The 15,350-nt window shown below is 41.2% G+C and overlaps 1 protein-coding gene across 2 annotated transcripts in view; it reads left to right on the forward strand.

The window, feature by feature from the left end:
- Positions 1-15,350, forward strand: part of GOLGA3 (golgin A3) — a 213,751-nt gene that overhangs the window by 130,543 nt on the left and 67,858 nt on the right. For both annotated transcript variants that reach the window (XM_053701891.1, XM_053701892.1), the window contains exons 10-14: positions 331-492; positions 605-973; positions 1,145-1,222; positions 7,530-7,793; positions 9,132-9,226. In XM_053701891.1, coding sequence (XP_053557866.1) covers positions 331-492; positions 605-973; positions 1,145-1,222; positions 7,530-7,793; positions 9,132-9,226 — 968 coding nt within the window. The remainder of the gene's footprint in view (positions 1-330; positions 493-604; positions 974-1,144; positions 1,223-7,529; positions 7,794-9,131; positions 9,227-15,350) is intronic.

Genomic DNA, 15,350 nt, shown 5'->3' on the forward strand with positions numbered 1-15,350 from the left:
TATCTCTATTATTATTATTATTATTATTATTATTATTATTATATGTCGGTGGCATGTATTTGTAACCAGCAGGTAAAATGGATCACTTGGAATAGATTGTGGAGAAAATTTTACAGTACACGGTCACTTTTAATGTGTTTGAATAAAACTCTCATTTTTATCTTTAGTGCCCTGTAAGCTTAATAACAAAATGCTTATAAGAGCACTTATGGACAAAAACAAGCATTGAAAGTATTAACATCACAAATGATTGTGTGCCTTTCACTGGTCTTGGTATGAAAATGTCTTTATGGACTGCTTACTAATCATAAAATGCCATTTTGCTCTCAGGCTGATATGTTGGACCAAGAAGCTGCATTTCATCAGATACAGGAAGCTAAGAGCATGGTGGAGGAGGATCTTCAAAAGAAGTTGGAAGAGTTTGAGGATGAGAAAGAGCAGCTACAAAAACTAGCAGATTCTGCCACTGCTTTAGAACGGGAAATTGAGCAGGTGCCATGATTTATGTGTAGCTTTTATACATTTGTTGTCCAGTTCTAATTCTTGTGAATCTATAATATTCAACACTTGTTGGCTCCTACTTTTATTATATCCTTTACTGTAGTTGAAGCTTACATTGCACCAGCGAGACTTGCAACTTGAAGCTCTTCAGCAAGAGCACCTTGAAGTATTGAAACAGCTCTCCTTGACTCAAGAAACTCTACACACCAAAGATCAATCACTCAGTGATCTACAAATGAGATTTGATGAGCTAGAGGCCAGGCTCACAGAGCTCCAAAGTGAAGGTACTACTAAAGATGACACCATACAGTATCTCCAGAATCAGAAAATTGTCCTAGAAGTTGCCCTGCAAGCAGCTAAAGTGGAACAAGAAGGATTAGACCAAGGTGTCAAGGACATGGAAGAAGGGGCAGGAGCAGCTGCAGAAGTATTGGAAAACCTGAGGCATGAACTTGCTGTTAAGTCTGGTCAGGTAACAACACATGTGAATTAGTTGCAATTATTATTATTTTTTTTATTATTTAATCTTTTGAGGAAGTTGACATTTAAAAAATATATTCATTGTCTTACCTTCTTGCATATTTAGTGTGTAGGTTCTTAGGATCCATCATTTGCTATAATTGTATCTTTCAATGCTTTGCAGGTTGAAACTCTTCAGCAAGAAAATGCTACACTAAAGAGACTAGCCCAGAAAGTGAAAGAACAGTTACTTCAGCAGAAAGTGAGATTTGTTATGTCATGTTTTATTCATTTTATTGTTATTCTTGGTATAATGATTAATAGTGTTAAAGTTTTCAACATTCTTAGGTTCCCCAAATAAATGGAAATTTTACAATAAAACCCTATGACCTTTCAGATATAATCACATAATATAGATGCCTTTACATGGTATAACATAGTGTTTGCATTGAGACTGACTGATACAGATTTAAACAAAAAGAATATTATACTAATTACACAACCCTTAGCGCTAAAAAAAAACCTACCCCTACTAGATACAAAATACTAGCTTTTTATTTCTCCAACATTGGTGTGTCCGGTCCACGGCGTCATCCTTACTTGTGGGAATATCTCTTCCCCAACAGGAAATGGCAAAGAGTCCCAGCAAAGCTGGCCATATAGTCCCTCCTAGGCTCCGCCCACCCCAGTCATTCTCTTTGCCGTTGCACAGGCAACATCTCCACGGAGATGGTTAAGAGTATGTGGTGTTTAAATGTAGTTTTTTTATTCTACTATCAAGAGTTTGTTATTTTAAAATAGTGCTGGTATGTACTATTTACTCTGAAACAGAAAAAGATGAAGATTTCTGTTTGTGAGAGGAAGATGATTTTAGCAGACAGTAACTAAAATCGATTGCTGTTTCCACATAGGACTGTTGAGATGAAGTAACTTCAGTTGGGGGAAACAGTTATCAGACTTTTCTGCTTAAGGTATGACTAGCCATATTTCTAACAAGACTGTGTAATGCTGGAAGGCTGTCATTTCCCCTCATGGGGACCGGTAAGCCATTTTCTTAGTCTCAAACAGAATAAAGGGCTTAATATGGGCTATAAAACTGGTAGACACTTTTATGGGCTAAATCGATTGCTTTATTTGGACATTTTATACATGTTTATGCTGATAATTCACACTTATAAACTTGGGGAACGTTTTTTAACGTCAGGCACTATGTTAGACACATTTTCCAGTCAGGGAGGGCCTTCCTAGTTGTAGGCTGAGCCTCATTTTCGCGCCATTACTGCGCAGTTGTTTTTGAGAGCAAGACATGCAGATGCATGTGTAAGGACCTGAAAGTGGTTGGAAAATTTTCTAGAAGGCGTCATTTGGTATCGTATTCCCCTCTGGGCTTGGTAAAGTCACAGCAAAGGCTGTAGCTGGGACTGTATAGGGGTTAAATTTGTAACCGGCTCCGGTTTCGTTATTTTAAGGGTTAAAGCTCTGAAAATTGGTGTGCAATACTCTTAATGCTTTAAGACACTGTGGTGAAATTTTGGTAAATTTTGAACAATTCCTTCATACTTTTTCACATATTCAGTAATAAAGTGTGCTCTGTTTAAAATTTAAAGAGACAGTAACTGTTTTGTTTTAAAACGGTTTTTGTGCTTTATTGACAAGTTTAAGCCTGTTTAACATGTCTGTGCCTTCGGATAAGCTATGTTCTATATGTATGAAAGCCAATGTGTCTCCTCATTCAAAATTGTGTGATAATTGTGCCATAGCGTCCAAACAAAGTAAGGACAGTACTGCCACAGATAATGAAATTGCCCAAGATGATTCCTCAGATGAGGGGAGTAGACATGATACTACATCATCTCCTACTGTGTCTACACCAGTTTTGCCCACGCAGGAGGCCCCTAGTACTTCTAGCGCGCCAATGCTTATTACCATGCAACAATTGACGGCTGTAATGGATAACTCCATAGCAAATATTTTATCCAAAATGCCTGCATATCAGAGAAAGCGCGATTGCTCTGTTTTAAACACTGAAGAGCAGGAGGGCGCTGATGATAATCGTTCTGTCATACCCTCACACCAATCTGAAGTGGCCATGAGGGAGGTTTTGTCAGATGGGGAAATTTCAGATTCAGAAAAAATTTCTCAACAAGCTGAACCTGATGTTGTGACATTTAAATTTAAATTAGAACAACTGCTTAAGGAGGTGTTATCTACTCTGGATGATTGTGACAACTTGGTCATTCCAGAGAAATTATGCAAGATGGACAAGTTTCTAGAGGTTCCGGTGCACCCCGACTCTTTTCCTATACCCAAGCGGGTGGCGGACATAGTGAATAAGGAGTGGGAGAAGCCCGGCATACCTTTTGTTCCCCCACCTATATTTAAGAAATTATTTCCTATGGTCGACCCCAGAAAGGACTTATGGCAGACAGTCCCTAAGGTCGAGGGGGCAGTTTCTACTCTAAACAAGCGCACTACTATTCCTATCGAGGATAGTTGTGCTTTCAAAGATCCTATGGATAAAAAATTGGAAGGTTTGCTTAAAAATATTTTTGTACAGCAAGGTTACCTTCTACAACCCATTTCGTGCATTGTTCCTGTCACTACAGCAGCGTGGTTCTGGTTCGAGGAACTAGAAGTCGCTCAGTAGAGAGACTCCATATGAGGAGGTTATGGACAGAGTTCACTCACTTAAGTTGGCTAACTCCTTTATTTTAGATGCCGCTTTGCAATTAGCTAGATTAGCGGCGAAAAATTCAGGGTTTGCAATTGTGGCGCACAGAGCGCTTTGGCTAAAGTCTTGGTCAGCGGATGTATCATCCAAGACAAAATTGCTTAACATCCCTTTCAAAGGTAAAACTCTCTTTGGGCCAGAATTGAAAGAGATTATCTCAGACATCACTGGGGGAAAGGGCCACGCCCTTCCACAAGGTAGGCCTTTCAAGGCCAAGAATAAGTCTAATTTTCGTTCCTTTCGCAATTTCAGGAACGGACCGGCCTCTAATTCTGCATCCTCTAAGCAAGAGGGTAATGCCTCACAGCCCAAACCAGCTTGGAAACCTATGCAAGGCTGGAACAAGGGTAAGCAGGCCAAGAAGCCTGCTGCTGCTAACAAAACAGCATGAAGGATTAGCCCCCGATCCGGGACCGGATCTAGTAGGGGGCAGACTCTCTCTCTTTGCTCAGGCTTGGGCAAGAGATGTTCAGGATCCCTGGACGCTAGAAATAGTTTCTCAGGGTTATCTTCTGGAATTCAGAGAACTACCCCCAAGGGGAAGGTTCCACATGTCTCTCTTATCCTCAAACCAAATAAAGAGACAGGCGTTCTTACATTGTGTAGAAGACCTGTTAAAGATGGGAGTGATACACCCAGTTCCAATAACGGAACAAGGAATGGGATTTTATTCAAATCTGTTCGTAGTTCCAAAAAAAGAGGGAACCTTCAGACCGATTTTGGATTTAAAGATCCTAAACAAATTTCTCAGGGTACCATCGTTCAAGATGGAAACCATTCGAACGATTCTACCCACTATCCAGGAAGGTCAATTTATGACTACCGTGGATCTAAAGGATGCGTACCTACATATTCCTATCCACAAAGAACATCAAGCGTCGTCTCTTTCAAAAGCAAAGGCTCATACAGACATCGTTCTGGCCTTTCTCAGATCTCACGGATGGAAGGTGAACATAGAAAAAAGTTCTCTGTCTCCGTCAACAAGAGTTCCCTTCTTGGGAACAATAATAGATTCCTTAGAAATGAGGATTTTTCTGACAGATGTCAGAAAGTCAAAACTTCTAAGCGCTTGTCAAGTTCTTCACTCTGTTCCACGTCCTTCCATAGCTCAGTGCATGGAAGTAGTAGGGTTGATGGTTGCAGCAATGGAAATAGTTCCTTTTGCGCAAATTCATCTAAGACCATTACAACTGTGCATGCTCAAACAGTGGAATGGGGACTATACAGACTTGTCTCCAGTGATTCAAGTAGATCAGAAGACCAGAGAATCACTCCGTTGGTGGCTGACCCTGGACCACATATCCCAGGGAATGAGCTTCCGCAGACCAGAGTGGGTCATTGTCACGACCGACGCCAGTCTAGTGGGCTGGGGCGCGGTCTGGGAATCCCTGAAAGCTCAGGGACTATGGTCTCGGGAAGAGTCTCTTCTCCCGATAAACATTCTGGAACTAAGAGCGATATTCAATGCTCTCAGGGCTTGGCCTCAGCTTGCAAAGGCCAGATTCATAAGATTCCAATCAGACAACATGACGACCGTTGCGTATATCAATCATCAGGGGGGAACAAGGAGTTCCCTGGCGATGAAAGAAGTGACCAAAATAATACAATGGGCGGAGGATCACTCCTGCCATCTATCTGCGATCCACATCCCAGGTGTGGAAAACTGGGAAGCGGATTATCTGAGTCGTCAGACATTCCATCCGGGGGAGTGGGAACTCCACCCGGATATCTTTGCCCAGTTGACTCAATTATGGGGCATTCCAGACATGGATCTGATGGCGTCTCGTCAGAACTTCAAGGTTCCTTGCTACGGGTCCAGATCCAGGGATCCCAAGGCGACTTTAGTGGATGCACTAGTAGCACCTTGGACCTTCAACCTAGCTTATGTGTTTCCACCGTTTCCTCTCATTCCCAGGCTGGTAGCCAGGATCAAACAGGAGAGGGCCTCTGTGATCTTGATAGCTCCTGCGTGGCCACGCAGGACTTGGTATGCAGACCTGGTGAATATGTCATCGGTTCCACCATGGAAGCTACCTTTGAGACAGGACCTTCTTGTTCAGGGTCCATTCGAACATCCAAATCTGGTCTCCCTCCAGCTGACGGCTTGGAGATTGAACGCTTGATTCTTTCAAAGCGTGGGTTTTCAGATTCTGTGATAGATACTCTGGTTCAGGCCAGAAAACCGGTAACTAGAAAGATTTACCATAAAATATGGAAAAGATATATCTGTTGGTGTGAATCCAAGGGATTCCCATGGAATAAGATAAAAATTCCTAAGATTCTTTCCTTTCTGCAAGAAGGTTTGGATAAAGGATTATCTGCGAGTTCTCTAAAGGGACAGATTTCTGCTTTATCTGTCTTACTACACAAACGACTGGCAGCTGTGCCAGATGTTCAAGCATTTGTTCAGGCTCTGATTAGGATCAAGCCTGTTTACAGACCTTTGACTCCTCCCTGGAGTCTAAATCTAGTTCTTTCAGTTCTTCAAGGGGTTCCGTTTGAACCTCTGCATTCCATAGATATTAAGTTATTATCTTGGAAAGTTTTGTTTTTGGTTGCTATTTCTTCTGCTAGAAGAGTTTTAGAGTTATCTGCTCTGCAGTGTTCTCCGCCCTATCTGGTGTTCCATGCAGATAAGGTGGTTTTGCGTACTAAGCCTGGTTTTCTTCCAAAGGTTGTTTCTAACAAAAATATTAACCAGGAGATAGTTGTACCTTCTTTGTGTCCGAATCCAGTTTCAAAGAAGGAACGTTTGTTACACAATTTGGACGTAGTCCGTGCTCTAAAATTCTATTTGGAGGCTACAAAAGATTTCAGACAAACATCTTCTCTGTTTGTCGTCTATTCTGGTAAAAGGAGAGGTCAAAAAGCGACTTCTACCTCTCTTTCCTTTTGGCTTAAAAGCATCATCCGATTGGCTTACGAGACTGCCGGACGGCAGCCTCCTGAAAGAATCACAGCTCACTCCACTATGGCTGTGGCTTCCACATGGGCCTTCAAGAACGAGGCTTCTGTTGATCAGATATGTAAGGCAGCGACTTGGTCTTCACTGCACACTTTTGCCAAATTTTACAAATTTGATACTTTTGCTTCTTCGGAGGCTATTTTTGGGAGAAAGGTTTTGCAAGCCGTGGTGCCTTCCGTTTAGGTAACCTGATTTGCTCCCTCCCTTCATCCGTGTCCTAAAGCTTTGGTATTGGTTCCCACAAGTAAGGATGACGCCGTGGACCGGACACACCAATGTTGGAGAAAACAGAATTTATGCTTACCTGATAAATTACTTTCTCCAACGGTGTGTCCGGTCCACAGCCAGCCCTGGTTTTTTAATCAGGTCTGATGAATTATTTTCTCTAACTACAGTCACCACGGTACCATATGGTTTCTCCTATATTTTTCCTCCTGTCAGTCGGTCGAATGACTGGGGTGGGCGGAGCCTAGGAGGGACTATATGGCCAGCTTTGCTGGGACTCTTTGCCATTTCCTGTTGGGGAAGAGATATTCCCACAAGTAAGGATGACGCCGTGGACCGGACACACCGTTGGAGAAAGTAATTTATCAGGTAAGCATAAATTCTGTTTTTGTAGGTGCCAGTGCTATTATTATAAAGGTTCATTTTGGAAACTTGACTGTCATTGCAGTTAAAGGTGATGTACTTCAACTGTTACATAGAAAGTATTGTTGGAAACATTGACAAGTATTCTGGATTAGTGTTACTTTAGAATAAGGTTGTTACTTTGTCAGTGTACAAATAATTTTACTGTTCATACAATATACATATAAAAGTCTGATTTTATCCTTTTTAAGGCTGTTTTTACTTTTTTGTGGCTATATTTTGCAGGTGATGGTGGAAGCATATCGCAGAGATGCCAGCTCCAAGGATCAGCTCATTACTGAGCTGAAGACAACTAAAAAGAAGCTTGATACTGAAGTGAAAGAGTTAAGACGGGCGCTGATTCAACTTCAGGGTGAAAAGTCAGCAGCAGAGCTAGATCAAGCACGGTTACGGAAAGAGATGTCTCAGCTTCTGCAACAAATGGAAGAACTTGAATCCCATCTAAAAGAAGCACAAATAGACCGGGATGAGATGGAAAGCCGCGTACAGGTTTGTATTTTAAGGTAGTCTTTTTCATAGGAAGGCTATAATGAAAAATGTATGCTTTACATGATTGTTTTGCTGCTTTCCTCCTTTTAAACTCACTATTATATAGTGATAAACCCAGCCAAAATTTGATCTGTTTTCTTAAACTTCATATAAAGGCTAGACAACCGTTTTGGATTTGTATTGACCTATATATAACCTATAACTTGGCTTCATAGTGTATCTTTATATACTGTTTACTACAAGTTAAACATTGTATGAAACCATTTTAAAAGCTGCAGGCTCATGCTCTTTTCCTCCTGTGCTTTCTATTAAGTTATCTCACATTAGCTAGAACTACTGAGAAATAAAAGAAGCAGAAATGTTTCTCTATTTTTTTATTTTATTTAACAGAGCAGCTATTTCAAATGCAGTTTCTTATTTCTCATCTAGGGGCTAATGATTAAAAACTCTCCGGCACGAAGAGAGATCACATTAAATCTATGGGGGCTTTTTTAAAAGTGATAGTAAATCCTAGAGTTTTTGAAATGCTAGGATTTACCAGTGCAACAAATAAAGGGGACTTTCAGTCATGAAGTATAAAATCTATGATTAAAAACTCTCCGGCACGAAGAGAGATCACATTAAATCTATGGGGGCTTTTTTAAAAGTGATAGTAAATCCTAGAGTTTTTGAAATGCTAGGATTTACCAGTGCAACAAATAAAGGGGACTTTCAGTCATGAAGTATAAAATCCTTCATGCTGGAAGTATCTTTATTTGTCTGCAGCATTCGCCGCGCTGAGCACCTCTGGCAGCCCATGGCAGAACGCTCTTTTATCACTGAGGCGATTTTAGCCAACAGCGTGCTAGCTATCCGGCATAATGCAAGCTGGCCCGGACAGCTATTGGCTAAGAGGTGGAATCGTCACCTCACTGAAAAATAGCATTCTGCCATGGGCTGCCTGTGGAGCCGAGTGCGGCGAACACTTCACACAAATAAAGGAACTTTCAGCATGAAGTATTTTATACTAGGATTTACTATCACTTTAAGCATGATATTACAATGAATGCATCTCTCCTTTACACCCAGAACCCTTTATAGTTAAACAGCTCTCAAGATAAAATTATCTGACAGACCTCATCATACTGACGTGATGCCTTAGAGAATGTCGTCAGATCAGAGAGTTTTAGATCATCAGGTCTGTAGTATGCACATCATTATTGTGGAAACCTTACAAACCACTAAGAGAAATGGAGTCTTGGGATGTTTCCTTCTAGATTACCATTAATCTACACATTTGTTTTACTACTTTGTCTTTATTCCATGTCCAATTTAATTTTTTTTATTTACCTCCTGCAGTCCATGCAGTTTGACAAAGACCAGATGACTATTCTTACTAAGGACAATTCAGAACTGAGGCAACAATTAGAGCTAATGCAAAATGAAGCAAAAACGTAAGTTTGTAACAAGTACAGTTCACCAATTCAAATTCTGTCATATGAGGTAGAATAATAATGCTATGTTTTGATAGATTTACATTAACCCAAAATTAGCTTGAGATCCATTTTCTTTTACAAAGATATGACGAGTCCACAGATTTCATCCTTACAGGAAGTGGCAAAGAGCACCACAGCAGAGCTGTATATATAGCCCCTCCCCTTCCCCTCCACCCTCAGTCATTCTCTTTGCCTGTGTTATACTAGGAAGACATGGTAAAGTGAGGTGTTAGTTTTAGTTTCTTCAATCAAGATGTTTTTTTATTTTAAAGGGTACCGGTGCGTACTATTTTCCTCACTGGGATATGGAAGAAGATTTCTGCCCTGAGGTTTGATGATCTTAGCATTTGTAACTAAGATCCACACTGGTTCCCACAAGACTTCTGAAGGTAACCATGAGACATCTTCAGTGTGGAGACCTATTTCATGCTACAAGCAGCATTAAGGTATGTGCAGCCTTTTTTCTGAGGAGACTTGGTGTATCAGAACTGGCTGTCATTATATCCCTGTATGGGAATGGGGTAAGCAGTAAAACCTATTTTAATAAGAGGGGTGTTATTGGAGTCCCTATTTTATATTTATCATTAGTTAATATTTGGGCATTATGTGACATGGGAGACAATATAAAAAACAATGTTTTATGTTTTTTATTTTTGGCACTTAAAACTTACTGGTTTTATACTTGAGGGTTATATTGTGTGTGTATTTTTACTTTAGTGCAAAACTGCATTTCCATGCGGTGTTGTTTGGGCCTACTCCGACTTTTGACCTTAAGGGGCGGAGCCTATTTTGGCGCAATTTCTTCAGGCTTAGCAGCAGCAAACAGTGACTCGGTGGCTCCTGGACTGTGTAGCTGGTCTGAAGGGTTGGAAACTTGATTCAAAGTACCCTGGGGGCAGGTAGGCACCACTGCAGAGCTGTGGCGAGGTGCAGAGTGTATTTGTATCTACATGTTGATATAAGTACTTCTAAAGCCTTATTTCTGCCCTTGCTTCTGGGTGCAGTAATTCTTGGATTAACCAACGATATTAAGTTAAATTTTGGAATAATTTAACGTTTTTTGTGCATTTTGGAAAAATTGTTCACTTTTTCTTTTCTTAAAGGCACAGTGTACGTTTTTTCTAAAAAATTTTAATGCTATAAATAAGTGTTTAAACGACTTTTGTGGTATTACTAGTCTGTTCAACATGTCTGACATTAAGGTTTCTCATTGTTCTATGTGTTAAGAAGCTATTGTGTAACTTTTGTACTGAAAGGGCTTTACAATGTAAAAAGCATATTTTAAATAAAGTAAGTGTGCCTAAGGATGATTCTCAGTCTGAAGTGAATCAGGATATGCCATCCAATTCTCCCCAAGTGTCACAACCTTTTATGCCCACACAAGCGACGCCTAGTACTTCTAGTGCATCTAATTCCTTTACTCTGCAGGAGATGGCTGCAGTTATGTCAACTACCCTTACAGAGGTATTATCTAAATTACCAGTGTTGCAGGGTAAACGCAGTAGGTCAAGTATTAATGTAAATACTGAATCCCCTGATGCTTTATTAGCTATTTCCGATGTTCCCTCAGTGCTCTGAGTTGGGGATCAGATTCGGATGCTATGTCATTTAAATTTAAGCTTGAACACCTCCGCCTGTTGCTTAGGGAGGTTTTAGCAACTCTGGATGATTGTGATCCTATTCCTATTGTGTCCTCCATAGAAATTGTGTAAAATGGATAAATATTTGGAAGTTCCTACTTACACTGATGGTTTTTCCGGTTCCTAAGAGAATTTTGGAAATTATTAGTAAGGAATGGGATAGACCAGGTATACCGTTTTCTCCCTCTCCTAATTTTAAGAAAATGTTTCCTATATCAGATACCATTCGGGACTCATGGCAAACGGTCCCTAAGGTAGAGGGAGCTATATCTTCCCTAGCTAAGCGTACTACTATACCCATTGAGGATAGTTGTGCTTTCAAGGATCCTATGGATATAAAATTAGAGGGTCTACTAAAGAAATGTATTTGTTAATCAGGGATTTCTTTTACAACCTACGGCTTGCATTGTTCCAGTAACTACTGCATCAGCTTTTTGGTTTGAGGCTCTAGAAGAGTCTCTTAAGGTTGAGACTCCATTAGACGACATTCTAGATAGAATTGAGGCTCTTAAGCTAGCTAATTCTTTTATTACTGATGCCGCTTTTCAAGTTGCTAAATTAGCGGCAAAAAATGCAGGATTTGCTATTTTAGCAAGTAGAGCATTGTGGCTCAAATCTTGGTCTGCTGATGTGTCATCAAAACATAAGCTTTCTCTTGTTAAGTGTGTTCAGTCCACGGGTCATCCATTACTTATGGGATATATTCTCCTTCCCAACAGGAAGTTGCAAGAGGATCACCCAAGCAGAGCTGCTATATAGCTCCTCCCCTCACATGTCATACCCAGTCATTCTCTTGCAACTCTCAACAAAGAAGGAGGTCGTGAGAGGAGTTAGGAGTTTTTTACTTAATTATTCTTCAATCAAAAGTTTATTTTAAATGGCACCGGAGTGTGCTGTTTTTTCTCTCAGGCAGTATTTAGAAGAAGAATCTGCCTGCGTTTTCTATGATCTTAGCAGACGTAACTAAGATCCACTGGCTGTTCTCGCACATTCTGAGGAGTGGGGTAACTTCAGAAAAGGGAATAGCATGCGGGGTCCCCTGCAAATGAGGTATGTGCAGTAAAATATTTTCTAAGGAATGGAATTGACTAAGAAAACACTGCTGATACCCATATGATGTAAGTACAGCCTTAAATGCAGTAGTAGCGACTGGTATCAGGCTGATAAATGTATGTGCAGTAGAGTTATTTTCTAGGGAATAGAATTTGACTGAGAAAATACTGTTAATACTGAAATAATGTATGAGCCTTAACTGCAGTAGAAGCGACTGGTAGCAGGCTTAGTGTTAACTCTACATAACATTTGAAATGTTTGTTTAAAACGTTTACTGGCATGTTAATCGTTTTGTGAGGTACTTTGGTGATAAATCTTTTGGGGCATGATTTTTTTCCACATGGCTAACGTATATTTCTGCATAGAAACGGTTATTTCAGGTATCCCACTGTTGTAATATGAGTGGGAGGGGCCTTTTTTAGCGCCTTGTTGCGCAGTTAAAATACAATCACAGTCTTCCTACTTCTTCCTCCTTGATCCAGGACGTCTCCAGAGAGCTCAGGGGTCTTCAAAATTCATTTTTGAGGGAGGTAATCAGTCACAGCAGACCTGTGACAGTGTGTTTGACTGTTAAAAAAAAACGTTAACTGTTAAATTGATTATCCGTTTTTGGGTATTAAGGGGTTAATCATCCTTTTGCTAGTGGGTGCAATCCTCTGCTAATTTAATACATTTACTGTAAAAATTTGGTTGCTATAACTGAATTAGTTCATTGTTATTTCAACTGTGACAGTTTTTTTTTGTGTTTTTAAAAAGCGCAGCAGCGTTTTTTATATTGCTTGTAAATTTATTGAAAGTATTTTCCAAGCTTGCTAGCCTCATTGCTAGTCTGTTTAAACATGTCTGACACAGATGAATCTGCTTGTTCATTATGTTTGAAAGCCAATGTGGAGCCCAATAGAAATATGTGTACCAATTGTATTGATGTTACTTTAAATAAAAGTCAGTCTTAACCGGTAAAGAAATTATCTCCAGACAACGAGGGGGAAGTTATGCCGCCTAACTCTCCTCACGTGTCAGTACCTTCGCCTCCCGCTCAGGAGGTGCGTGATATTGCGTCGCCAAGTACATCAAGGCCCTTACAAATCACTTTGCAAGACATGGCTAATGTTATGACAGAAGTATTATCTAAATTGCCTGAGTTAAGAGGCAAGCGCGATAGCTCTGGGTTAAGGACAGAGCGCGCCGATGATATGAGAGCCATGTCCGATACTGCGTCACAATTTGCAGAACATGAGGACGGAGAGCTTCATTCTGTGGGTGACGGATTTGATCCAGGGAGACCGGATTCAGAAATTTCAAATTTTAAATTTAAGCTTGAGAACCTCCGTGTATTGCTAGGGGAGGTGTTAGCGGCTCTGAATGATTGTGACACGGTTGCAATCCCAGAGAAATTATGTAGGCTGGATAAATACTATGCGGTACCGGTGTGTACTGACGTTTTTCCTATACCTAAAAGGCTTACAGAGATTATTAGCAAGGAGTGGGATAGACCCGGTGTGCCCTTTTCCCCTCCTCCGATATTTAGGAAAATGTTCCCAATAGACGCCACCACACGAGACTTATGGCAGACGGTCCCTAAGGTGGAGGGAGCAGTTTCTACTTTAGCCAAGCGTACCACTATCCCGGTGGTAGTTGTGCTTTCTCGGATCCAATGGATAAAAAATTAGGTTACCTTAAGAAAATGTTTGTTCAACAAGGTTTTATATTACAGCCCCTTGCATGCATTGCGCCTGTCACTGCTGCGGTGGCATTCTGGTTTGAGTCTCTGGAAGAGGCTATTCGCACAGCTCCATTGGATGAGATTATGAACAAGCTTAACGCACTTAAGCTAGCTAATGCATTTGTTTCGGATGCCGTTGTGCATTTAACCAAACTAACGGCTAAGAACTCCGGATTCGCCATCCAGGCGCGCAGAGCGCTATGGCTTAAATCCTGGTCAGCAGACGTGACTTCTAAATCTAAATTGCTTAATATTCCTTTCAAAGGGCAAACCTTATTCGGGCCCGGCTTGAAAGAAATTATTGCTGACATTACTGGAGGTAAGGGTCACACCCTTCCTCAGGACAGGGCCAAATCAAAGGCCAAACAGTCTAATTTTCGTGCCTTTCGTAATTTCAAGGCAGGAGCAGCATCAACTTCCTCCGTTCCGAAACAGGAAGGAACTGTTGCTCGTTACAGACAGGGTTGGAAAGGCAACCAGTCCTGGAACAAGGGCAAGCAGGCCAGAAAGCCTACTTCTGCCCCTAAGACAGCATGAAGAAAGGGCCCCCTATCCGGAAACGGATCTAGTGGGGGGCAGACTCTCTCTCTTCGCCCAGGCTTGGGCAAGAGATGTCCAGGATCCCTGGACGTTGGAGATCATATCTCAAGGATACCTTCTGGACTTCAAAGCTTCTCCTCCACAAGGGAGATTTCACCTGTCAAGGTTATCAACAAACCTAATAAAGAAAGAGGCATTTCTACAATGTGTACAAGACCTCTTAGTAATGGGAGTGATCCACCCAGTTCCGCGGACGGAACAAGGGCAAGGTTTTTACTCAAATCTGTTTGTGGTTCCCAAGAAAGAGGGAACCTTCAGACCAATCTTGGACCTAAAGATCTTAAACAAATTCCTAAGGGTTCCATCGTTCAAAATGGAAACTATTCGAACCATCCTACCCATGATCCAAGAAGGTCAGTATATGACCACAGTGGACTTAAAGGATGCCTACCTTCACATACCGATTCACAAAGATCATTATCGGTACCTAAGATTTGCCTTTCTAGACAGGCATTACCAGTTTGTAGCTCTTCCCTTCGGGTTAGCTACGGCCCCGAGAATTTTTACAAAGGTTCTGGGCTCGCTTCTGGCAGTGCTAAGACCGCGAGGCATAGCGGTGGCTCCGTACCTAGACGACATTCTGATACAAGCGTCAAGTTTTCAAAATGCAAAGTCTCATACAGAGATAGTTCTAGCATTTCTGAGGTCGCATGGGTGGAAAGTGAACATGGAAAAGAGTTCTCTATTACCACTCACAAGGGTTTCCTTTCTAGGGACTCTTATAGATTCTGTAGAGATGAAGATTTACCTGACGGAGTCCAGGTTATCAAAACTTCTAAATGCTTGCCGTGTCCTTCATTCCATTCCAAGCCCATCAGTAGCTCAGTGCATGGAAGTAATCGGCTCAATGGTCGCGGCAATGGACATAGTGCCATTTGCGCGCCTACATCTCAGATCGCTGCAATTATGCATGCTAAGTCAGTGGAATGGGGATTACTCAGATCTGTCCCCTCTACTAAATCTGGATCAGGAGGCCAGAGATTCTCTTCTCTGGTGGTTATCTCGGGTCCATCTGTCCAAAGGAATGACCTTTCGCAGGCCAGATTGGACGATTGTAACAACAGAT

This window comes from Bombina bombina, chromosome 2 (genome assembly GCF_027579735.1).
Source record: "Bombina bombina isolate aBomBom1 chromosome 2, aBomBom1.pri, whole genome shotgun sequence".
Classification (NCBI taxonomy): domain Eukaryota; kingdom Metazoa; phylum Chordata; class Amphibia; order Anura; family Bombinatoridae; genus Bombina; species Bombina bombina.